This window comes from Elephantulus edwardii, unplaced genomic scaffold (assembly GCF_000299155.1).
Source record: "Elephantulus edwardii isolate Elephantulus edwardi_28Jun2011 unplaced genomic scaffold, EleEdw1.0 scaffold00050, whole genome shotgun sequence".
In the NCBI taxonomy this organism is placed as follows: Eukaryota; Metazoa; Chordata; class Mammalia; order Macroscelidea; family Macroscelididae; genus Elephantulus; species Elephantulus edwardii.
Window position 1 is genome coordinate 125,566 of NW_006399800.1, and position 24,580 is coordinate 150,145.

Here is a 24,580-nt window from a genome sequence, read left to right on the forward strand (position 1 = left end):
TTCCTTGTGCTTTGGCTTCTCTATGCTCCAGTGCAATCTTCAGAGTTTCTTCTGACATCCATTTTGGTCTTTTCTTCCTCTTCTGTCTTTGTAAGCCACAAGATAGTCTCCTTTAATGTTGTCTAGAATTAACGTTTGGCCTCATTCCTCCAGTTAATGAGTTTTTCCCTAGATAAGGTTCTGCAGGCAAAAATATGCATAAAATATCCACCACCACCTAGGGAATTTAAGCATTTTTCATACCAACATGACTTAAAATATTACTAGAAACATCATCTTTTAAAAATCTTGAAAAGTTCAGGTAACTTATCTGTGATATACCTCTGATACCTCCTTTTATTTTTTTTTTGCAAGCACACATGGATACTTTCTCCTCTAGAAGTTACTTGTTTTTTTTTTTCTAGAAGTTACTTGTAATGAACAAAGATTTAGAAACCAATTTTTATATCAAAGAGTGATTTTCAAAAATTTCCAATGCACATGGGGATTATATCATTCTCTGAGGAAAATACGCTTGTAAACATTTAAAATGAGATGTTCTGAATGAATTCAGGAATAGATTATGAGACACTGTCCTCAAGTAATATACGAGTTGTATGAACCAATTAAATTGAGAGGAGAAAATTTCTTCTTGATTCAGACAGCACCGTCTACGGTTTAGCATTCTGGTGGCATAGTATGTAGGGAGTTGTCCTGTTAACACAAAGGAGGTGTCTCTCTGGAAGTCTGAATCCACCAGCAAATGGACAAGCTCGTCTGGTGCGATTTACAGCCTTTGTAAGCTGCTGAAAAGTCAGCTACGAGTTGGTTTTGACACGACAGCAATAGGTGTGTTATGGATGACAACTTAAAACATGGTAAAATGTTGGAAAAAGCAATACTGCTTGATCTTTCTGAGACATGAATGAAAGCTAAGACATGAATAGAGCTGTGTAATTCTGATGATCACTGCAGCCTTATTAAAAAGAACAGAGATAGAAACAACCTACATGCTCGTCAAAGGATGCACGACTACATAAACTATGCATACAAACAAGTGCATACTATGCAAAGTTAAAGAAGAATGAAAAATCCTCAAACTATCCCATAATGTAGATGAACCTGGAAGTTATTATATTGAAGGAATAAGTCAAGTACAATAGGACAAATATTACAAGAGTGTGTTAACAAAAGTCAAGGAAAGGAGAATATAATGACAGATTAAAACTGTAATATCTGAATGCTACAAGAAAGGGAGAGACATCAAGGTCTTTTTTTTTTAAGCTTTTATAACTTGGCTGTTCTGCTCATGTTTTAAAAGAGTTGTTTTTACCAGGTTTTATTACACAGCATTGGTAGCAACATATTATAAGAAATCACCTTCATAAATTTTGTATTATGGTATCACTGCCAGTACCTGAAATTGATTCAAAATGTTTAAGATACTCAATTACTTTTTAACACTATTATATAATGTGGTGACTTACAGTTTCCATTTCACAAGAAGCTGATGATGCAACATCCGTGTAATTGATTCATTTTCTCAATTAAATACAGCTATTGTGCTTTTCTCTATATGAATGTCACCATCTAACCACCACAGAGTTAGATGTATGATCTCTTTTCTCTGTCTCAGATATATTGCCTTAAAGGCTATATAGCCTGCTCCACGTTTAATTCCACCAGAAAATTTAATGCCACAACCATATTTTTCAAATCCTGAACTGCCATGGACTCGACTGTATTTATATTAGGCATATTTTTCACTGCTAAACTCTTTGTTATTTACCTTTTTCGAAGATCACATTACCGCACGGGCACAACCACCATAAAACACAGCCAAATAAAGTCAAACTCCCAGCCACTGCCCCTGCTTTTTTGCACACAGTTCATGAAAAAGTGAAGCCTCTAGTTTTATAGCACATTAAAAGTGGTGTTAAGGGTACTGAGTATAAAATGTTAGCTTCCTGAATGCCTATCTTTATTCTGGGCCTGCCTTCTAAGTGCTTGGCTGTGGGAGCAGAGTTCAGAGGAACACAGTAATATTGTTAGGGCTGATGTACTGTCTATGCCTCACAACATATGAAATGCTGTTTGTAACTAACTTGTCCAAATCTACAATCCTACTTGTACATTTTCCTTGCATTTAGAGTTTTCTGTGTCTAACTAGGACTCTGGGACAATAAGCAAAATAACAATTGCTCTAGTTACACACATTGCTAATCAGTCTCTAGAACTAGTGGCGTTTGAACCTCTTAATGCTAATCAGTCTCTAGAACTAGTGGCGTTTGAACCTCTTAACTCTTCCCTCTTGTGGGCACTGCTCCCCCCCTTTCCTTTTGTCAGCTGTATTCAAGGCCACACTAAGAGGGACAGTCCTACCTCATCCTGATATAAGACACACCCCTGTGTGGTTTTTTTTTTTTGGCTCTTCATCCCTGCTCCCATTGTGATTTGAATGGAAGCTTACAAAGCAAAATGGTTTTCCATCTACCATGCATTTTTTTTTGCTTTCTAACATTAATTACAATAGGCACAATGTAATCAGACTTTTCACGCTTTCCCCTGTAACTCTGATCTCTATCCTGCCCCTTCCTGTCTTCAGTACTTTCTCGTTGGGCAAATACTGCTCTTTTGACCTTACAGGGTTGGTTATTCTAAGGAGTGCATGTCTCCTTGGAGTTACTAGTGACCTTACAAACCTGAGTACTGTTTGGCTAAAAGTTGAGCTCAGGGTAGGGTTTAGTGGTGGGAGGGGTAAGTTCTGTTCCAGGTTCAAAGGATGGCTGAGGGCCACAGTCTGGGTGGGTTTTCCAATCTCTACGGGACCATTAAATCTGACTCTTTTTATGCTTTTGGATTTTGCTCCATTCTAACTAGAATCCACCGTGATCCCTCTTAAGAGTGGTCCGTTGTGGCAGCTGTATTTGAATTTAAATGGAAAACATGGCTTCAGACAGCCACAGGTCTTGGTGTTACCGTAGTAACATTTCTCATCTTTTGCTCTGCAGAGACAAACAGTAATTTTAAAAAGTTCTTCTTCCACATGCAACAGAACACTGGAAAATGATGCTGAAAAGGCAATTAATTGCCGAATGCAAAAGTTGGCTCATGAGGCTTCAACCATTTAGTCAAAGGCTGTGGCTCTGAAAAACATCTCTGGAAGTGTCACATCCTCCTTCTGACTCAGTAGGGACACCTTTCACATGCAATGGGAAGAGAGACCTTGCTACCAGACCTTTTCATCATATCCAGGCACAATCAGAAAACTAAAGTGGATCCACCTCTCTAACTTCGCAAAGACACGAGCTATAGCCTTCATTTTCTCCTTTACTCTCTGAAATTATGGCTTGCCCTGCAGCACTTGTCTGAGAGATTTATGTATGACCTAGGTCAGATCTCCCAATATCAGTTGACAAATTTTCTCTTTACATATTTACTGCTTCTCAAGCTTGTGTTATTTCCTCTAAAACAGAAAAAAAGGAAAAGAAATAGAAAAGGAAATAAATTTGTTGGACTTTTTAAAAGTATACCATGTTTGTTGTGATACCAGCATCACATTCAATGTCAAACTCATCTTTATTCTTTTTATTAAACCTTAAAGTTTAGACACTGTTGCTGTTTTGCCAAGTCTCTCTTTTCAAAATAGATGCATTAAGCTGTAATTCTTGCCAAATATAAATAAGGATTATAGGAAGCCGACATTTTTAATATTCTAAATGAAGAATTGTGACCCAGAAATTTTGAAAATGCAAAGTAACAAGGAGATGTTATGAAATCTACCCATTTTGCTGTTAAGGAAACCGGCGCTCAGAAACTGAGAAAGAAGGGCTCATGTTTGTTTACAGCCTAGCCCAGAACATGCTGCCATAAGAGCCTGCCTCCGTAAGGAAAATCCATGACTCCTGAAGTCAGAAAGGCCCCTATAATTCCAATAAAGTTCTCCTGACCTCAGGGAGCTCCCTATTTTTCCTTGGACTCAGGAGTCTTGTGTAAAACATGAAGGGATGACCAAGAAGAACCCAAGACATCCTGAAACACAGGACTCCCCATTAGGGCGCTGTCATGTACCCTTGACTAGGAACAGGCTCAAAGCTGACCCTCCAGTGATTTTCAGCAGCAGTAAATCACACAAGAGGTGATGGCACATCTTTCTCTCACGGAGCAGCTGGATTCAAACCATCTGCCTTTGGGTTGGCAGAGAAGCTGTGTGTGTGTGTATGTGTGCACACGCTGTCAAACTGGATCCAACTGGCACAGGAAGGGAATGCCCCTCCTTCTCCAGCAGAACATCTGGTGGATTTAAACCAGGAACCTTCGGGATTGCAGTGCAGCTTCTTGCCACTAGGCCACAAGGGCTCCCTGCAGAGCAGCGTCTTAGCATTTGACTACCAGAGTTCCAGGTGAGGGTCAGCAATGAGTCAGTTCCAACTCAAAGGCAGTAAGGAGAATATATAGATTCCCATTCAGATACCAAGAATTTTTTCCTACCCAAGTCAGAAGGGGAACCGGCATGCAATCTAATAGCACTGTGCAAAAATTTAGGGACATACCTCCCCAAATCAATATTAGAATTTTAAAAAGCTTAGGATCCAAACCTTAAAGTCTTCAATTAAATGGGGACGGGTAAAGAAAAAAAAATCCTTTTCACCTAACCACTAGGTATATACTCACAAACTTAAAGAAGAGTTCCCAAATAACTTAAAAAAAAAAAGATAGAAGAAAATATACCCTGGCTACATATAGGAGCTCAAGTGTGTTGGGGATGGTGAGGACGGCACAGGACAGGGCAGGGTTCAGATCCCTTGCTCATAGGGTCACTAAGAGTCACAGCTGATTTGATGGTACATACCAACAACAGCAACTACAAGGAAGAATGTCAGTAAATTGCTATTAGAAATTTACTGCATTGAGACAAAATAAATGAATACATTGCTTATAATAATATACGATGAACAAGTAGAATCATGTGTGTCATCTCATCTCCTTTGGTCATCAGTCTCTGCCTTGTTCAAGTTCTCATCATGCCTGCAACTACATTAGCACCTTTTGGATAGGTCTCAACTAAAAAAGAAGACGTAATAGAATTTAGCAGGAAGCATGCTAAAAAAAAAGTCCCTGACCCCCACCTTCTAAGATGCACTTCTCATTGTCTGGCCCCTACCCACGCCTCCCCCACTGAAGACCACTTTGGAAAAGATAAAACAAGCAATGCCCAAATTAAACAGACAATCTCAATGATATTGTGAAGAGCTTGGAACTCAGATGAGACCAAACAGAAAACTATCAGAGTCGTAAATCAGATCACTTGCTTCTTCCTGCTTCCTGAGTATCAAGGACAATGCATTTCCACAGAAAATACAACAAACAGCTGAAGCATCAAGGTGCTGTGCAGCATGATTCATTCGCTGGGTCAGCCAGTGAGTGAGCTGGGAACCTGGACTCGGCTGCCGGTCCACACTCTTCCTTCCCTTGTGTATTTAAAATTGACGTAGCTCATGTCTCACATGAAATCGGTGCATAGGAGCCATAGTAAATCACCCTCAGGGTAGATGGAAGTCTTAATTTTTAGACTTGAACTTTGTAAGAAAGGAATCACAATTCAAAATGATCAATGTGCATCACAGAACTGACCTCTTCCCCTCACGGTACAAGGTTTGGCCAAGGAGTCCACAAAGTCCTTTTCAAAGGAGGCTAAAGATATTCATCAAACTTTTCTCCTTCCTTTCTTCAAAAAAGTCAAGTCAGACACTGCTGCTGACCCTCCAGTGGGTTTTCAGAGGCTGTAAGCTGAATGAGGAGAGACTGCCCAGCCTTCGCCCCCAGAGCTCCTGGTGGATTTGAACACCTGAGAGGAGTGGCCTTGGGTTAGCACTTCAGGTCCCCATGGATCATACTTTCAGAGCTTCTGTCCCCAAAAAATGGTGGCTTTATTTCAGCATCTAGGTTAAAAATCCCTATGTATAAAAAAATTGTTGCTTTTATTTTTTTAGGTCTGTTGCTCACTCCATTATTAACAGTAACCCCCACCCTCACCCCAACAAAATCAAACAGATCTGCTACAGCAAGCTTTCCTTTTTTTAAAAAAAAATTATTATTTTGTGTGTGTGTGCCGTTAAATCGGATCTGACTGGTACAGTAGGAGATTGCCCCTCCTTCTCCAGCAGAGCATCTGCTGGATTCGAACTGTATACCTTTGGAATTGCAGTGCAGCTTCTTGCCACAGTTTCCTTTTTTTAAAAAAAATATAAAGATGTCTAAAAGGGCCTCCCTGGAGCTGTGGCACTGCCTGAATCTCTTTAAGTTCACATGCTACATGCACGGAGTCCAGAATGGTCCACCAGTCACTTAGATCATGGCAAAAAATTCCTTTTATCACAAGGTAATGATAGGCAAGGTTCAATGGTGATTAATGTTATAAAACATAATGCATGACAATGATCGTATGAAGCACAATGTGAACAAAAAAAAGTGTGAAACACAATGTACACAAACTTCGCAACCAAGCCATTATTTAAAAAAAAAAAAGTTATTGCTGTTGTTACATGCCATCAAGTCACCTGCAACCTATAGTGACCCTATGTACTGCAGTTCTGAAGCCTGCCCTGTTCTGAGCCAGTCTCACTGATTCTGACAAATTTAACCCCATCTCCCCAGTTACTGTGTCAATCCATTTCATCTGGGGTCTTCCTCTCCTGTTCCATCTGTCTACCATTTCAAGCATGATGTCCTTCTCCAAGGACCTATCCCTCCTGGTCACATGCCCAAAGTAAGTGAGATGGAGCTTTAAAATTCTAGCCTCCAAGGAGAAACTTGATTTTACCCTCTCCAAGATGGATTTATTTGTTTTCTTTGGTGGTCCACAGTATGTTTAAGACTCTTTTCCAGCACAACAATTCTAAGGCATCAATTCTTCTGTCATCTTTAGTCAATGTCCAGCTCTCTGATGAATAGCAAGTATGGTGAAGACCATGGCCTGGGTTTGGCACACCTTAGTCTCTAGACTGACATCATTGCTTTTCAGCACTCTGGAGAGATCCCTGACAGTAGATTTTCCCCAATGCAATTCATCTTTTGATTTCCTGACTGCTGGTACCAAAAGTATTGATTGTGGAGCTGAGCAAGCTCTTCTCCATCTATCGTGGTGCTGTCAGTTGGCCCAGTGGTGAGAATCTTTGCTTGATGGTGAGCTTCAATGTACATTAAAGTCTACAGTCCTTGACCTTCTGCAGCAAGCACTTCAGGTCCTCCTCAGTTTCAGCAAGAAAGGTTGTGTAATCAAAAACATAGGTTTTTGATGAGTTTTCCTCCAATCCTGATTCCTTCCCATAAAGCTCAGCTTCCCAAATGATCTGTTCTGCATAGAGACTGAAAAGATATGGAGACAGGATGCATCTCTGATGCACCCCTTTCCTGATTTTGAAACATGCAGTGTTTCCTTGCTTTGTTCTGAGGACTGCTTCCTGGTTCAAAGATAGGTTTTGTATAATCACAATCTGGGATTCTCATTTTCCTCAAGGTTAGTCAAAATTTGTTGTAATCTACACAATCAAATGCCTTTGAATAGTCAATGAAACACAGACAGACATTTCTCTGGTAATCTTTAGTTTCTGCCAAGATCCATCTGACATTGCCGATAATGTCCTTAGTGCCACAACCTCTTCTAAATCCTGCTTGTATTTTTGTAGTTCTCTGTTACTGTTCCAGTCATTTCTAGATAAACTTCAGCAGAATTTTGCTAGTGTGTGATATTAATGATGTTGCTCAATAATTTCCAAACTCTGTTGGATCACTTTTTGTAGGAATGGGAATAAATATGGATCTCTTCCAGTCAGTTGGCTAGGTGGTTGTCCTCCAGATTTCTTGGCACAACCTGGTGAGCACATCCAGGGCAGTATCTGTTTGTTGAAACATGTCAGTTGGTATTCAATCAATTCCTAGGGTGTGGGGCTTTGTTTTGTTTTGTTTTTGTCTTCCCCCCAAGTCCTTCAGAGCAGCCCGAACTTCCTCATTTATCACCATTGCCTCCTGATCATAAGTTGTTTCTTTAAATTCTTCTGTGTCAGCCAATTCATTTTGGTACAGTGACTCTGTATACTCACTCCCCCAACCTTCTGCACATAACAGCCTTAATCACGGAAACTTGTGGCTTGAATTTGTTCTTTACTTCCTTTAGCTTAAGAAATGCCAAGCAAGTTTGGCCCTTTTGATTTTCCAACTCCAGCTCCTTGCACATTTCGTTATAATACTTTGCCTTTTCTTCCCTGCTGTACTCGGAAATCTTCTATTCAGCTGCTTAATTTCTCTGTTTCTTCCTTTTGCTTTGGCTTCTCAGCATTCTAGTGCAATATTCATATGAGATTCATGGCAGACAGGCACTATGAGTGGAGGGATGTTAATGATTCCATTTTGGGTAGAAAATTATTTTCTATTCTTTCTGAAATTATGAAAAAGATTTTCCATATTTTGAGTCCAAACATGCATTTCTATAAAATTGGCTCATGATTTGAAAGCTGTAGAGAATAGGTCAAATGACAGCTCCTCACATTTCTGAAAGTGACTGTTATGTCTTCATAAGAGAACACTTTCCAAAACCAACATTACTTCTTTCTTTTTTCTTATGACTAATTGCTATTTTATTGTCCCTTATCCTTTCATCCTTACTTAGTAAACAACTAAGGAAGACAACTAAGGAAAAAAACAATCCAAAATATTCCCTCACCCCAACGAGCCCAGGTGCTTCAGGGGAAGATGATTTAATACCTAACTAGGAATCAGGCATAAGAAGTTTGTTCCTAGGTCAATGTGCATCTAAATCCCCTAGGTACATGGATCCAAACAGGTCCAATCAAGCTAAAGCTCAAGACCTTTGGTTGCCTGTGAGGAAGAGACCCTCTTTCCCCCCACCCCCGAAACCATGAAGCAGTCACAGACATTCTAAGTCTTTGAAAGGAGAAGACAACTAAGAATAGAGTCAGAAGTGGTTTGTGGAGGTAAACCCAATCTGAAACTGAAGAAGAGAATGAAGGTCTTTGAGTTGTGGTGTTGGAGAAGAGTACTTAATATCCATCCCATGGAGAGAGTGTAGCCAGAGGATAGCACAGGATAGGGTTCAGATCTGCTGTTCATAGGGTCTCTATGAATTGTACTTAACGCCACAGCATTAACAACAACAACAACACTACTGAATACACTGCATGGTTTAAAATCAGGAAGTGTGTGAGCCATGGATGTAACCTTTTTCCAAACCTATGCAATCTGTATTCTGAGCAAATAATTCATGAAGCTGAACTCTATGAAGAGGAATGTGGTATCAGGATTGGAGAAAGACTCATCAACAACCTGAATTATGCAGCTGACACAACCTTGTTTGCTCAAAGTGAGGAGGGCTTAAAATACTGTTGCAGAAGATTAAAGACTACAGTCTTCTAAATGGAATACAGTGCAACATCAAGAAAACAAAGGTCCTCACCATTGGGCTAAGAGTCAACATCATGATAAATGGAGAAAGGATGGAAGTTGTCAATGATTACATTTGGCTTTGGTACCAGCAGTCAGGAGATCAGGAGATGTAGTGCACTGGGTAAGTCTGTGAGGGATCTCTCCAAAATACTGCAGAGCAATGATGTCAGTCTGAAGACCGAAGTGCACCTGATTGAGGCCATGGTCTTTTCAATCACTTTCTTCACATCTGAGAGCTGGACAATGAATAAAGATGACAGAAGAAGAATTGATATCTTTGAGTTGTGGTGCTGGAGGAGTACTTAATCTCCCATGGAATGCCAACTTCCATCCTTTCTCCATTTATCATGACGTTGACTGGTTACATCTGTGGCTCACACAGTTCCTGATTTTAAATCAGGCAGTGTATTCAGCAGTAGTGTTGCTGTTGTTGTTAGTGCTGTGGCATTGAGTACAACTCATAGAGACCCTACGAACAGCAGATCTGCACCCTATTCTATCCTGTGCTATCCTCTGGCTACACTGGATGTTCTCCAGGGTTACCCATTTTGTATAATATTTCATGAGTTCCTTGTTTTTCAATGCTGCATAGTATTTCACTGTGTGAATATACCAGAGCTTCTCTAGCCATTAATTTGTTGACATGTATTTGGGTTGTTTCCAGCTCTTTGGTATTGCAAACAAAACTGTAATAAACATGGGTGTGCTTATCTTTACTTGAGTGGCGGTTATGGTTCCTTTAGGGTAAATTCCCAGTAGTGGAATTGCTGGGTCAAATGGTATTTCTATTTGCAACTTTTGAGAAAGCGCCATACAGCCTTCCATAGTGGTTGCACCATTTTACACTCCCACCAATAGTGAATAAGGGTTCCAGTTTCTCCACAACCTTGCCAGCATTTGTCACTTGCTGTTCTGTTAAATTTTGCTATTCTGACTGGGGTGAGACGCTATCTCATAGTTGTATTGTTGACTACACTCTTGTTGGCCCAGCTACTACAGGACCATGGCTTAGAGACAGGGTACTCCTTCTCTTCTGACTGAGCCCTCTCCCCCCAGTTCTACCCTCTGACAGCCCAACTCTGTATCTCTTCATACACAAGAGCTCTCATGGGTCTGAAGACAACTATGTCATCTCCTCAGAAGCTTTAGGTGACCCTTCCACCATTAATGTGGGTGGGATGGAAGAAAGGGACAGGGACACATGATTGATTCAAAGCCTAGAGATGTTTGTTGATATCTAATGCCTTCTGATCTCAAAGTTTGTTTTTTAAAAAATTAACAAGAGGCTGAACATTAATTAATTGATTTCCCATTTGTTTACATATGACTACTCTGTGTCAGGTACTTTACTAGACTCTAGGACCCAAATGGTGGGTGAGATACAGTTGTTTGTCTATGTTGTTGTTCTTATGTGTCATCGAGTCACTTGCAACTCATAGCAACCCTATGTACAAGAGCTCTAAACGCTGTTCTATCCTGTGCCAACCTAGCCATCTCAAATGCGCTCATTCCTACCACTCCAGTCACAGAATCGATCCATCTCATTGAAGGTCTTCCTCTCCTTTGCCGCCCCTTCACCCTGCCCAACATGATGTCCCTCTCCAAGGAGCAGTCCCTCCTTGCAACATGCCCAAAGTATGTCAGACGAAGCTTCAGAATCCTTGACTCCAAGGAGCATTCCAGCTTCACCTTCTCTAGAACAAACCTGTTTGTTCTCCTAACAGTCCATGGTATATTCAACACTTGTCTCCAGCACCACAGCTCAAAGGCATCAATTCTCTTTCTAACAACCCAATTCACTGTCCAACTCTCTGATGCATAGCACGTAATTGCAAAGACGGTAGCCCGGATCAAGCGCACCTTAGTCTCCAGTCTGATGCCGTTTACTCTTCAGTACTATTGAGAGGTCCCTCACAGCTGACTTTCCCTATGGGATTCGTCTCTTGATTTCCTGCCTGCTGTTACCAAGAGTGTTGATTGTGGGGCCAAGTAAACGAAAACTATTAACTATCTCAATCTCTTCACCATCAATACTGATGCTGCCAATTGGTCCAGTGGTGAGAATCTTTGTTTTCTTGATGTTGAGCTTCAATCCATATAGGAGGCTGCAGTCCTTGATCTTCTGCAGCAAGTGCTTCAGTTCCTCCTTAGTTTCAGCGAGCAGGGTTGTGTCATCTGCATAACACAAGATGTTTGTCTATAGAAATTAAATTATTTTTAAAATATCACTAAGAAACTTAGTAGTGAGGCTAAGACTTAAACATAGGACTTGTATTATTCTCTACATGCCACTTGATATTTGGAAAAAAATACAACTTGGTGTAGTTTTATTTTCTTGCCCCAGAGCTTCACAGACTTTTCAGACAGTGCTGCCCCCCATCCCAGGCACTGCAAAAGAGGTCATCTCTGTAACTTGAAGGCCTACACATCGGTATGTGCGTCCTCCCTCACACCTCCATCACGATGGTGCTATCAACACTGTCGGGCTTGCTGAGATTTTGGAAAAAGCTGCAACCCCAAGCAACGTGTATCGTGTAAGGTTAGGAAGGAAAGCACCTAGAAAAATGACCGGATCATCATGATAAGTGGCGTGTGGGTTACTGGTGTGTGGGTTAAATGAAATTCAAGATAAAGAAAGGGAAGATTTAGAAAGAACTGGTTATTCTTTCCCAGTTGTAGTTTACACATCTCATACTGTGATGTAACGGAGCTCTGCTGGCTTAGGCCACAAGGAGTTGTACTGCCAACCCAAAAGTGAAGCCTCCATGGTAGTTCGACTCCACCAGCAGCTCTGAGAGAGAAAGACGGACAGTCTTTTCCAATGCAATTTACGGTCTCCCAAAGGTGAGCTATGAGTCGTTTCCAACCACTGGCGGATGAGAGGGAGAGACTGTGACACAGGGGAAATCAGGCTTCAATAAATCTCAAGTGAGCACTCAGGTGGTGGTAGCGATAAAAGGTGGCAGGAGGTGTGGAAGGGAGGGTGAGTAGCTTGTCCAAGGAGGAAGCAGACCACAGACATTTCTAGCCCAGCATTTTCTACCTCTGCTTCCAGAATAACAGGACTTCTAATAATATGTTTAAATGCATTAGAAACAAAACCTAACACATAAAAGTGGAACAATCTTGTGTTTCCATTGGTGTGTATGCGTGTTGGTAGGGGGGATAATCCTGGATTCCCATGTACTATGTCCTTCCATCCCAGAATCCTGCAAATGATTGACCTACGATGCTCTCTCTTGCCATTATTATTATTATTATTATTAAAGTAAAGAAGACTGAACCTAAAAAAAGAAATGAAGTCAAACAACTTTTAAGAGACGCCAGACCAGAACTCGGGTCAACTGTGTGTGTGCTTGGGATACTCCAAGTCTGCTCTCTCCTCATGTTCTGCATGTTAGGCAGGCCTTTCAGTGGGAGTTTTTCCCCATTCATTGTATTTTCTGAACTAGAATCAAGCTAGAGTCAGGCCCTCTCATGCCCAGCTGTGTCTGAATAGAAATCCACAAAAGACAAGCTTTATTCCCACCCAGTCTGGGCTTGTCTCCTTGGAGCTCCTTTCTTAAGAGGGTTCCATTCTCTAGACTTCTCTTCCTTCTCTTCACAGTGGTCACCACTGCAGGGAACAGGCCAGCGGCCACGCTCAGTTTCCCATCCCTGAGGGAAGTGAACACCTTGGCTCTGCACAAAGACAATTACTTCTTTTCTGAGCTTGTAGTGGCCCCTGGAACCTCTTCCCATCCTGTGTGTCTGGGGCACTCTCCAGTCCTAAATGGAATCAGCTCTCTGCTCCTTTTAGGCAACTCATTGATTTTTCAATGAACTTAGCTTAGCTCGTCTGTTTTATCGGCACTAAAGAGGGTTGGGTTCTGAGCATCATTAACATTTTAGTTGAGGAAGAATTCCCAAGCTCCCTAGGCATTAATCCAGAACTGTTAAACACCTAAAAAGTAATCTGTGTTCAGACAAAGCTCGACCAGGTCTGCCCCCTTTTTAACTTGGATGCCAATGAGCCCGTTGCCCGAAATCTACCCAAGTTTTCTATACTGAGTGGTGATAAGTGAAACACTGGAGTACAATAAAAGTTGATGTCTTTGTCTGTTGCTGCTGCTGCTACTGCTGTTGAGGACCACTTTCCCCCCAGGGATTCATATCCATTCAGCAATTACCTGGTAGGCACAGAGCATCCTGGGACAGTAATTTCCATCTCTGCAGACATGCCAATTGGAAGCAGTACTTGAATGGATGGGTGTGTAAAATAAGGATGGTCATTTGAGTTTAAAACCTCTGGATGTCTTCTCGTATTTGTTGCCCCCATCATCTCTCCAGAGTGAGAAGACCTCTGAACTAGGAGTGGGAGACCCTGCTAGCTAAAAGCTGGTGGTCATGAGTGAGTCACTTAATGGTCATGTCGCTCCATTTCCTTATCTATAAAATAAAGGAGTTGGACTAGATCATTATGAGGTCATTTAATTCCTGAAATTCTACATACAAGGGAACAGTGCGGAAGGGCTCTCAGACCACAGAACTTAAGAAGATGACGACACAAAGACGCCACTGGAAAGCCAGACTGGCCCACAGTCCACTATTTTAAACTCAATTCTATCATTAGGCTAAATGGACTATTTAAAAATTGTAAAAGAATCAGGGTCCCCAGTTACTGAATGAAAATGAGTGGATTCTGTATATAATTACATATATTATAATTGTGATTGTGAATGATAAATTGTAACTCAAAAAAAGACTGTGAAGGAAGGCTCTTCTGGGATCAGAAAAGTAATTCATTTCAGTCCTACCTTGTGTGAGACATGGTCATATATTTTCAGAGTTACATAGTAAATCCCTAAACTGCTTTCTGGAAATATAAATAATACTAATATTATCTTGATCTTGTTTAGCTCTTGATATTTTTCAAAGTGCTCTCTTAGGCATGAGTGCATTCGATCACGCCAATTCCTTCTCAGACGTCAGGGGAAAGCCCTATAATGTGGTAAGCAAGATTCATACAGGGTGGTAGGGTATGCATCTGACTTCAGAAACACAGAAATCTTAAACTAGAATGATTTCCAACTTCTGAGTGGCTTGGCCTTTGTTTAACTTCTGACCACCATCCTGATACACCACCTTCCCAACACTACACTTCCTCCTCTCTACTTTAAAAGTTACTAAGTTGCTCTCCAGTACTTAACTCAGTTGAGATTTGTTACTGTCACTTTTTGTTCCAGTCTAGGAATTTTATCTGTTGTCGTTGAGTGCCAGCCAGTCAGAACTGAAACCACAGCTCACCCTGTAGTGGGTTTTAAGAGGCAGTAAATCACATAGAAGATTATCCATTTTTCATCTGTGAAGCAGCTGGTGGATTTATACTGCTTACCTTTGAGTTGGTAGCACAATTTCTTACCTCTAAGCCACCAGAGCTCCCTGACTTAAGCATAGGCTAGTAAGTAAAATTGTAAGGCCTCTTGGTAAGAAAGGATGGGTCAGATATTGGGAGATTTTTACACCGGCAATTAAAAAAATTCCTGAGAAATAGCAAATGTTTAAAGTAACATATTCATATTAATAAACCTCACCTTTGCTGCATTTTATGGAATGTAAATCTAATTTCATGGCTTGGAACATCAGTAAATTTCAAATGTCTACATTTTAAATAGGGAGAATAAAAGGAAATAATGTATTTAAATGTGTAGACTAGAAACTATTTTAGGTGGGAAAAAAAGAAACAAAAACACACATTTTGCCCTTTTAGACTCCTAACAGAGATAAGAACTTGGAAGTTTGGGGTTCCTGTTTGCTTCTGTTTGATTAGAAATTGAACACAGTTAGATACTTACATTTGCTGAAATTCTTGATATTCTGAACTTTAAAAAGTTTATACAGCCAACAGTAGATTCCAAATGGCTCTTTTCAAGGAGGGCACACTATATAGGTATTATTTTAAATTTTTTTTCAGTCACATTATGCTTCATATGATCATTCCCATACACTGTATCTTATAAAATTAATCACCTTTGATCTATGCTCACTATACCCCATTTTTACAGCTATTATTTTGTAATTTGAGTTATTTTGTAATTTTAGGTTAACAATGAATATAAACAATAGTAAATGATGACACTTAGAATGTAAAATATTAAGAATATCTTAGTTACAGGCATTTAAAGCATGAGTAAAATTAAGCATAAAACCTCTAGTGTTTATACATTTATAAACAATAACAACTCATTGCCATTAAGTAAAAATTCACTCATTGCTGACCTTCCCACATGTTTTCAGAGGCTATAAAATGCTTAGGAAGAAACTGCCCATCTTTCTCCCAAGAAGCTCTGGTGGATTCAAACCGCCTGCCTCTGGGCTGGCAGTACAACTATTCATCTATAGGCCACCAGAGCTCCCTACATTAGCATCTGAAAAATATGTGTTTTTAAATAGTCTGAAGAACATATGCTTTCTACTCTTACCGTGAAATAAATACTCTATCCAGACACAATATATTACCACAAAATAAATTAAAGTTTAAAAGACATTCTGTCAATACAGGGGGGGAAACAAGCCCACATTAAAATAGCAGGTTTTCATGCCAAGTTAAACAAAATATTTTCTTCTTGACAAGCTGCTTACATTTAAATGAAAACAGGGCAAATCTGGTCAATAATATGGATTACATATAATAAAAAGGACCTTAGATCATGTTAACACAAGAATCAGAAAATAGTAACTTCAATTAAAACCACCCAATTATTTAGCAAACTTTCTGAAGCAGCAAATAAATGAATCCATTTTAAATGAAAATGCTCAGATAAGTAACTTTTTGACCTGGGAGTAAATCTTACCAGCAGCAATCACAGCAAAGCAAGAATCTGCTGAAGCAAGGCAAACCCCCAATCAAACAAACAAATGGTATTAGTAATCAAAAAGCATCTGCAAAACATTTTCCCCCTCAGTCATAGGGGTTCTGAAGCCAACGCCCAACAACTCAGCTTGAGCTTTAGAAGGGGAACGCACACTCTCCAACCACACCAGTGGGGGACTTTGCTTTTAATTACAGGATCTTTTCATTTCTGTATTCTCTCACCAAAAAAAGCTGGCTGTAATACTATTAAGAATGCATATCTTTCCCTTAAAATCCCCTATTATCCACTTATGTTTGACTTGTATTGAGATTTAAGAATGCCTCTTTATTGAGACAAGTAATATGTCATCATTTTGCTCAGCTAACAGGCCTGACAGCCCTGTCTTCTTGAGTTAAGAATAGTAGATCTCTATTTTGTACATTGGTGGCAAAAGCTGGCAGAATAAATGAGAATTAGCCAATTGGTAGCGAGGGTTTTAAACACCAACGATCTAGATTTAAAAAACAAAACAAAACACTTAGCCCAGATTATTCTATTTGGCCAGATAATTTTTTTTATGAACAGTGATCTTATCTATACATCACAATAATTTATTTCTATGTTATTTTAATGTATTTTTTAACAAATAATATTACTACTCATTATTTCTCTTTTCTTTTTGATCCTTTTTACTAGTTATCATCTTTGTTATTTGAAACAGATTTTTAACAGATAATCTTGATTGTTATAACAATATCTTGCTTGCATTTTATTCAAATAATTCTTAAAAACAGCTTAAAAAGCCGTTTGGAATAACATCAAGCTTGCCATCAATCAAACGAAAAAATTCCGCTGGCGGTTGTATAAACATCAGATCAAGTCTGATGTCTTCAAGGATTTCAGAGTGAACCATAAAAAACTCCATTAACTTCTGACAAAGAATGCAAATTAATCACAACATGGGGTGAAATGAAATTAAAGGCTCTTTTCTAATCAATGACAAGGCAGGATGAAATATTTGTTACTCTCTCTGCACTCAGACTGCCTAGGATGTTTGCTCCTCCCTTGGACAGCCCCAAATGTAAGGTGTGAGTACAGATTCACCCACAGTTGCTGGTGAGCCCCCCCACCCCCAGAGCTATCTGCTTACAAATCGTGGAGATTCACAAAACACACTAATCATCCGAATCTCAGGTGCATCCAATTTGTTATTCACACTCTCCCATGCCAGTGAAAAGCCTGGCGCAGACAGATGCACCAGGAACCCTAAATGACAGTTTTGGCCTCCGGAAGTACGATCACTACAGCAAAATCTAGTACAGCCTCCAGGTGAAATGTCTGGAGCTCCATATGGAGCAGGGAAAATTAACAACAAGATGAAAATCACTACAGCAGTGGGGAGTCGGAGTTTTTGTAAAAAAAAAATGAAATTTAAAGATGAAGAAAGAGAAGTAATAAATTAATGGGGTGTGAAAACATTCAAAGCTTTACAATACCAGGGGCACTATTTGCTCAGATTTTTTCCCTTTCTTTAACTTCAGGTCATTTCGATGTAATTTATTAACCCAGATCAGGAATTGTAGCCAAAAGAAGGAAAAAAAATTTTTTTATACATGCATAAGTACTTCAAATACATTCGTGTCTAGATTGTCTTCACTTGTCCTGTGGCATCTCGCTTACCAACTTTCCAAACACCAGAGCTGGCACGGCCCCCGAGAAGTCTCCCTAATGGATTGACTACCCCCTAATGCAGTACACTGCTGTAAAGTTTGAATGAAGGATGTCATTTTTTAGCAGGCAATCCATTTCATTTCTCCTAAATTATGGTGTCATTAAACAAGCCATTGCCCACCATCATGTTTTTTTAAGTCAACTAAATTTGGATCTACATGATTAACTAGACAGAGCTCCAGTCCGTGGCTAGACCTGCACATTTTCCCAGTTACTATTAAAGCTAAATTGTCCAAGAAACGGAGACACTATCCGCAGGATGTTTAAAAGGCAGTTTTTTTTCTTATCCTGCTCCAGAATGTGCTCCACAGTCACCCAGAATTTGATAGTGCTGAGGACAGTGAGAGCTCGGGGACCCTTGGGATCACCCTGTCACTCTGCTAACCACGGAGAAACGGAAGAGCTCTAGGGAACAGTCTTGTCATCATCTGCATTGGCTCAACCTTCTGCCACTCAGTGTTTCTCATCCTCAAAAGAGGCCTCCCCAGGGCAGACGGGGGGAAGCTAAAGAGCTGGTGGGGCTGTGAGGGCAAGTGGCATTGGTGAAGAGTCAATCAAATCAAGAATACACCTAGCCAGCCCCTTGGTTTCGTTGCTCACAAGCTCAACATCTACCTGAACCCTTATCTCCTAGAGGTAAGGGGATGCTCCTTTCTGGGCCTTGGAATGCTTACCTGGAGTTCAAGAACTAACTATAAAGTGGATGGAAATTAAAACAGAAGCACTCCGGTGCTCCATGTTGGAAAGATGCTAGGAGACTCCAAGACACTGTTGTTCTTCCTATTACATGCCATGGTAGTAAGACTGTCCATTTACGGTGGTTCTTAACTTTTCTTTTTTTCCAGAGTCCTAATTGCATGCCAATGAGGCTGTGGCACCCTAAGGTCTTAGAGAAAACAAAAATGGGATAGTGCTTGCAAGTAACAATATCCACTGCACAAAACAATGAAATTCATAGAGAATGATTATCACAACAAAAACCTAGCCCTTTAACCTTTATGTTGGCTTTGGGCCACTGACTTTTCCTAATATCTTCCCAACACCCCCCACTCATCTGCACTTCCGCCCGACACACAGTGTCACCAGCAGCAAGAGGTGCTGCTAACGACGCTGTCAGCTGATGCTGGGCTGGGGAAGCTGGGCTGGGGGAAGGCGTCTTGGAGCGGGTCTCTCCTTCCTGCTCACTTGATGACACCCTTCTCCACTTGCAGGCCAGGGAGAACCTTTTCCTGCAGGTTGACAGCTAGCTGGAAATTGTGATTTGTGCTGCAATCCAACATTGGGTAAGCAGCCCTAGTACTTTCGTGTTCATGATCTCATTTCATCTGCATATATTTCCTCATCAGACATCCTTATCAGGATTCTTATGTTAGAAATAAGAGAACTAAGGCCTTGGCACATTACCCCTTTAATGACCAAATGATTTTCTGCTTTGACTTTAGGCTGATACATGAGAAGGAGAGAGTGAGATTTACTGTCTCTGAAACTTCCCTGGAGGGTCAGTTATGGGTCAATTCTGACTTGACGGTACACCACCACCACTACTACTACCACCACCACAACAACCAAGTCTTTTCAGTAATAGAAGATATGCTGAGTTGCAGGGAGAAAAATTTTTATCTCAAGGTGCTATGAATTTTGAGACAAATATGTAGGACACACATCTCCGAGGGGTAGGAATTGTGAGGTGAGATCTATTTTTCCAGATTCTCAGTTATACAGATCACTGTCAGGGGGCTAGCAGGTGCCCCAAGAAACCCGAGAAGCTGAAAATGTTGGTGGGTGACATCTCTCTTTCTCTTTCTGTATATCTCCCATGAGTCATGAAAACATGCTGTTGTTTATCTTCAAGTTGGAACCAATCCATAGCTGATGCTCCAGCAGGTTTCAGAGGCACTAATCTCTTCACCTGGGAGATCGGCCCATTCTTCTTTTGTGGGATTGCAGCACAGCTTTTGACCACTAGGCCACCAGAGCTTCCTACATGAAATTGTGCAGCAGTGAGAATCAAGGCCCGAAGAGGCCAGAGAGTTAGTTGGTAGATGGGCTGGGTTCAAATTCCAGCCACCATGCTCTTGGTCCAGAGATCTTTCCAGGGGGCCATACTTCTTTCTTTTCAACTTGCTACTAATAAGAGACTTCAGATCTCGTGCCCCAGTTTTGATTTTGGGATCAGAGTCAACAATTTCCTCCTTCTCAGGGTAGAGTGGGGTGGGGTAATAAAAACTATGAGATCTGAAGGATATGTGAAAACTTTTCATTTATTCAAGGACCAGATGAAACGAACACCAAAAAACCCACTGTCATTGAGTTGATACCCACACACAGTGACCCTTCATTGGGTTTCTGAGGCTGTAAGTCTTTATGGGTAAATGTCCATCTTTCTCAAGGGTCCAGCTGGTGCACTCAAATGACCTACCTTTAGGTTAGGATCCAATACATAATGCACTATGCCACCATGGCTATTTAAGGACCACACTCTCCTCTTTGAGGAGAGAAAGAAATGACAGGAAAATAGTTATTTAAAAGCATTTTTTCTAGCTCTTATTCTGTAGTACAAAGCCTGTAAAACAAACACTGAGCTCACCAAAGTCATTGCCGATAATAGCAAGAAGCTATACACAAAACTTTTTTGAAAGATCTGAGAAACAGGCCTGATGATGTCAAAGTGGCTTCTCTTATTTTAAATAAAAATTTCAGTTTGTAATAATACTCTATTAGGATTAAAAGAAAACCCTGCACTCACTTCCCTCCCCCTCCTCCAGCTTCCTCAACATGAAGGTTAGTGCTAAGAAGTTCAGTTTATTAGAATTTTTCAACTTCTACCTGAATGGCCAAGTAAATGTATACTTAAGACACACATGAAAATAATATGACCAAGGTATATACTCTCTCCCCGAGTCTGGTTAAAAGAAGCTTTCAGATGCTTCATCTGTCACATATAATGGCAATCAGTTCCTTAGACACATCACTCAAACCTCACTGATTAATTACTCTAGAGATTAGGAAGCTCCGAATATGGCTACATTCTCAAACTCTGACATTCTTTATTAGATCATTTACAAGTGTTTCTATGAAGGCTTGCTTGAGAGAGAAACTGTATATATTGCTTGGGAGAGAGATTCTGTTCATTCTCAAAATAAGAGTTTACATAAACTGTCCAAACAGTGAATTGTTTAAAAATTACTGACAGAATAGGAGGCTTACTAAGATAAATATTCTAATGAGCTGTAAATCCTGAAAATGTGATTTTAATTTGATGGGCTACCTAGAGCTAAGCAGCAAGGCTGTAGACACTAAAACCTCACTAAATGCTAGCATGCCTGCCAAGCTATTATAAGCGATTACAACAAAGAAGCCTGAAAATTTGAAAAGTGAAACTAACACTCTTGAACCTAACAAGTTGGACAATCTACCTTCCACTTCTCTGACAGCTTTAGCTTTAAAAAGAAAAAGGACACAATAGCTACATTTCTGTGACTGCAGGGTCTTTAAATGTGCAAGTGGGTGCCATGAGAATTTGTTTAAAACAGCTTATAAAGATGGTAGAGAGAAGGAGCCTCATCCTATTATTCAATAACCATGTTTGTGATGCATCTGCATAATCTAACCATGCATAAATTAGTACGTGTAATATAACAGTTATTTGCATAATAATAGCAAGTTAATAGATGCTTAAAGAGCAGAGACCAACACCACCTTTAAATCAGACATGCCTCCAGGCACTTTGGCCTGTACAGACCAAGATGCCAGGAAAACAGCGAGCATCAACCAGAGGAAAACAGTCAAACCACTCATTTTTCATCCCCCAGACGCGTTACTGATTTCTCCACAAATGTGAGGAAATAATTTTCAAGCGACAAAATTCTTTATAATGTCAAGTGCACCCTTCTATACTAATCTTAAACAGATTGTAGTCAGCAATGTGAATGCATTTGGCAGTTTGTTTTCTCAGAAATGTGAGTAGGAATGAGTAAAACGTTTAAACAGTATGTTCAAAATCATACCTGCATAAAACTGGGGGGTCTATTTGCTTAGCAAAAATAATGATCAAGATCAGATTCCTGCCCCCTATCATAATCTTTTGATTCAAATACACTTAATCAAATCTGTTTTAAGAAAAGGATGTGTCTCTTCATCAAGCTTGATAAGAGCGTGTGATGCTGGGTTTGGATAAGGAAAAAAATACGTCCCCAATGTCACACAAAGGGAGAGCATCATGGTCCCTTCCAACCTTTTAACAAAGAAGGGAAAAAAATCTGGAGTTTAAAAAAAAAAATAAAAAAAATCAATAGAGACTTCTAAATGACTCCTTTAAGATATCACTTTTCAATTTAACAGGACAGATTTATTTGTATGTGGCTCAAATGTTCACAATTGCTCCTTGCACCTTCATACATAGGAATGAATGTCACAGTGGCAAACGGCAGTAATGAACAATCTTACCTGAGGATATGGAAACCTCCCAAGAGCAAGCTGGGAAAGGAAATAATATTTGTCTAGTTATAGATTTGCATGCAGGGCAGATCTCCTTAAGACAGACAAGTACTACATTTCAGAACTGTCTCCAGAAAATAGGAATAGGCTCACAACCTCAAATGCATGAACTAAATTATTGCTGTAATTACATTTAAGGGCTGTATTTAGAATGGACATTTTCAATGGACAACATTGAACCCTGATAAAATGCTCTCATTTTTGCAAATAAAAATTATCTTTCTCTGATTTCTCTGAGGAGTATTCTCAGCTCTAATCAGCATGTGTGTGACAGTTTTTTTCTAGACAGAGATGTAACACTATAGGAGGAAATTTCTGGCTATTTCACATATAAAATGGTAACTCCCAATAGGTCCTAGGCTGTAACATTTCAGTTTTAGAAAACTGTTTTGGTTTTAAAAAATTATAAATGTATATGAAAGATTTCAGGCTTTGAGGACTGTGGTTGTTATGTTCTGTCAAGTCAATAGCAATCCTATGCACAATAGCTCTGAACCTTGCCCTATCCTGAGCCAATCTTTTTGTCTCCAACACACCTACCCTCATTACCCCAGTTACTGTGTCAATCCATCTCATCCAGGGTCTTCCTCACCTGCGTCTTTCCAAGCTGAAAAACTGAAAAGTTGAAATATTTGCCACTGTTTTCATCCTTCTGATGAGAACAGCTACTATTAGCAGTGAAATGACCATTTCAAGACTGTGAAGTCAGAACTTTTAAGATTGAAATTGGAAGATTGAATCTTTAGAATTTTGGTTTTAGTTGGCTTTGAAAACAGCTATGCTTGTTGACCAATCACTTAATTTTGGTTTTTGTGTTCTCACCTGTGAAAGCAAAAGGATTTGGTCTGCAATAATATATTCCTTGATACAAAGGAATAAAAAAAAAAGTGGAATGAAATCAACATAACTTATTTACAGGAAATAGTGGGAGGCCAGTCTTGGCTGCCACATGTGTTAAAAGAAAACAGTGGCAAAAAATTTACAACTTTACAACGTGCCTACCTCCATTCTGGGCAACTACCTTCAAAGTGGGGTGACATCCCCCCATGCCCGAAACTAAGTTGGAATAAACCTGACAGACTATCAATCCACTTTACAGATCAGAATTTGAGTCTCACTGCAGTTATTGGTACTGTAACAGACTGATCCCACACCCTGTGGTTTTGTTTTAAAAAAGACAGGTTTTTTTATGGTTTTATTTTTTTTTTCCAGCATGAGAAGTTGTACATTTATTCCAAAGAAATTATTGTGGCTCAAAACCACTTTAATTCCGCTTAGGTAACTGTGCTTAGAAAAGTTTCAAGAAACAGAAGAATTACTTTATTTTCTTAGAATGACTTATTTTTGGACATAAAGTCATTACCTCTCAGCTTGTTGATCATGTAAAATTCCTGGAGAGTAAGATCTGAATGGTCTATGAGGACTGTTGAAAGATTCTGGCACTGATTGAGGAAGGTCTTAAGGCTTATTCTGAAAAATCTAAAGCTAGTTTGAGCAAGACCAAATTGATATGAACTTGAAGGTGAGTCCTCTAAAACCCCCAACACTATATTTAAATGTATGCTTTGTTATAGTGGTGTGTTTGACTACCTTGTATTTATACTTGGCATGCTCAGACTTCCCTGACTTAAGATATAAAAATGATACTTTATTTCATTTGGCAAATATCTTTAATTCCTCCAAGTATAAATAGCAAAATATCTCAAGGTTAAGTGAAGGAAGGAGAATGAAGATGCTGATGTTAGTCAAATTTTCTTTGACAGTTCTGTGAAACTATGCTTGTTGTCCATATGTTGTTACTGTCGAGTCGAGTATGACTCATAGTGACCTGATGAACAACAGATCTGAACCCTGTCCTATCCTGTGCCATCCTCATCATCTCTGTTCAGATAGTGTTATAATTAGCAAGGTCTCAGTTTCCCCATCCACTGCTCCTGCCCTTCCTCTCTCAGTGTATATTCTGGTCTATGGAGTTGCTTTCATAGTTAAAAAAGTCATTGCTAGATCTGTCTTGAAGTATAATACTGTCAGTGACAGGATAATATCTATATGCATACAAGGAAGTCCAGTGAATACCA

At 39.8% G+C, this 24,580-nt stretch overlaps 1 protein-coding gene across 2 annotated transcripts in view; it reads right to left on the bottom strand.

The window, feature by feature from the left end:
* Positions 1-24,580, bottom strand: part of MAP2K5 (mitogen-activated protein kinase kinase 5) — a 393,759-nt gene that overhangs the window by 77,564 nt on the left and 291,615 nt on the right. The window contains exon 17 of one of the 2 annotated variants that reach the window (XM_006886624.1): positions 22,452-22,481. The exons of the other annotated variant lie outside the window; for it this stretch is intronic. Coding sequence (XP_006886686.1) covers positions 22,452-22,481 — 30 coding nt within the window. The remainder of the gene's footprint in view (positions 1-22,451; positions 22,482-24,580) is intronic. 2 annotated transcript variants of the gene reach the window in all.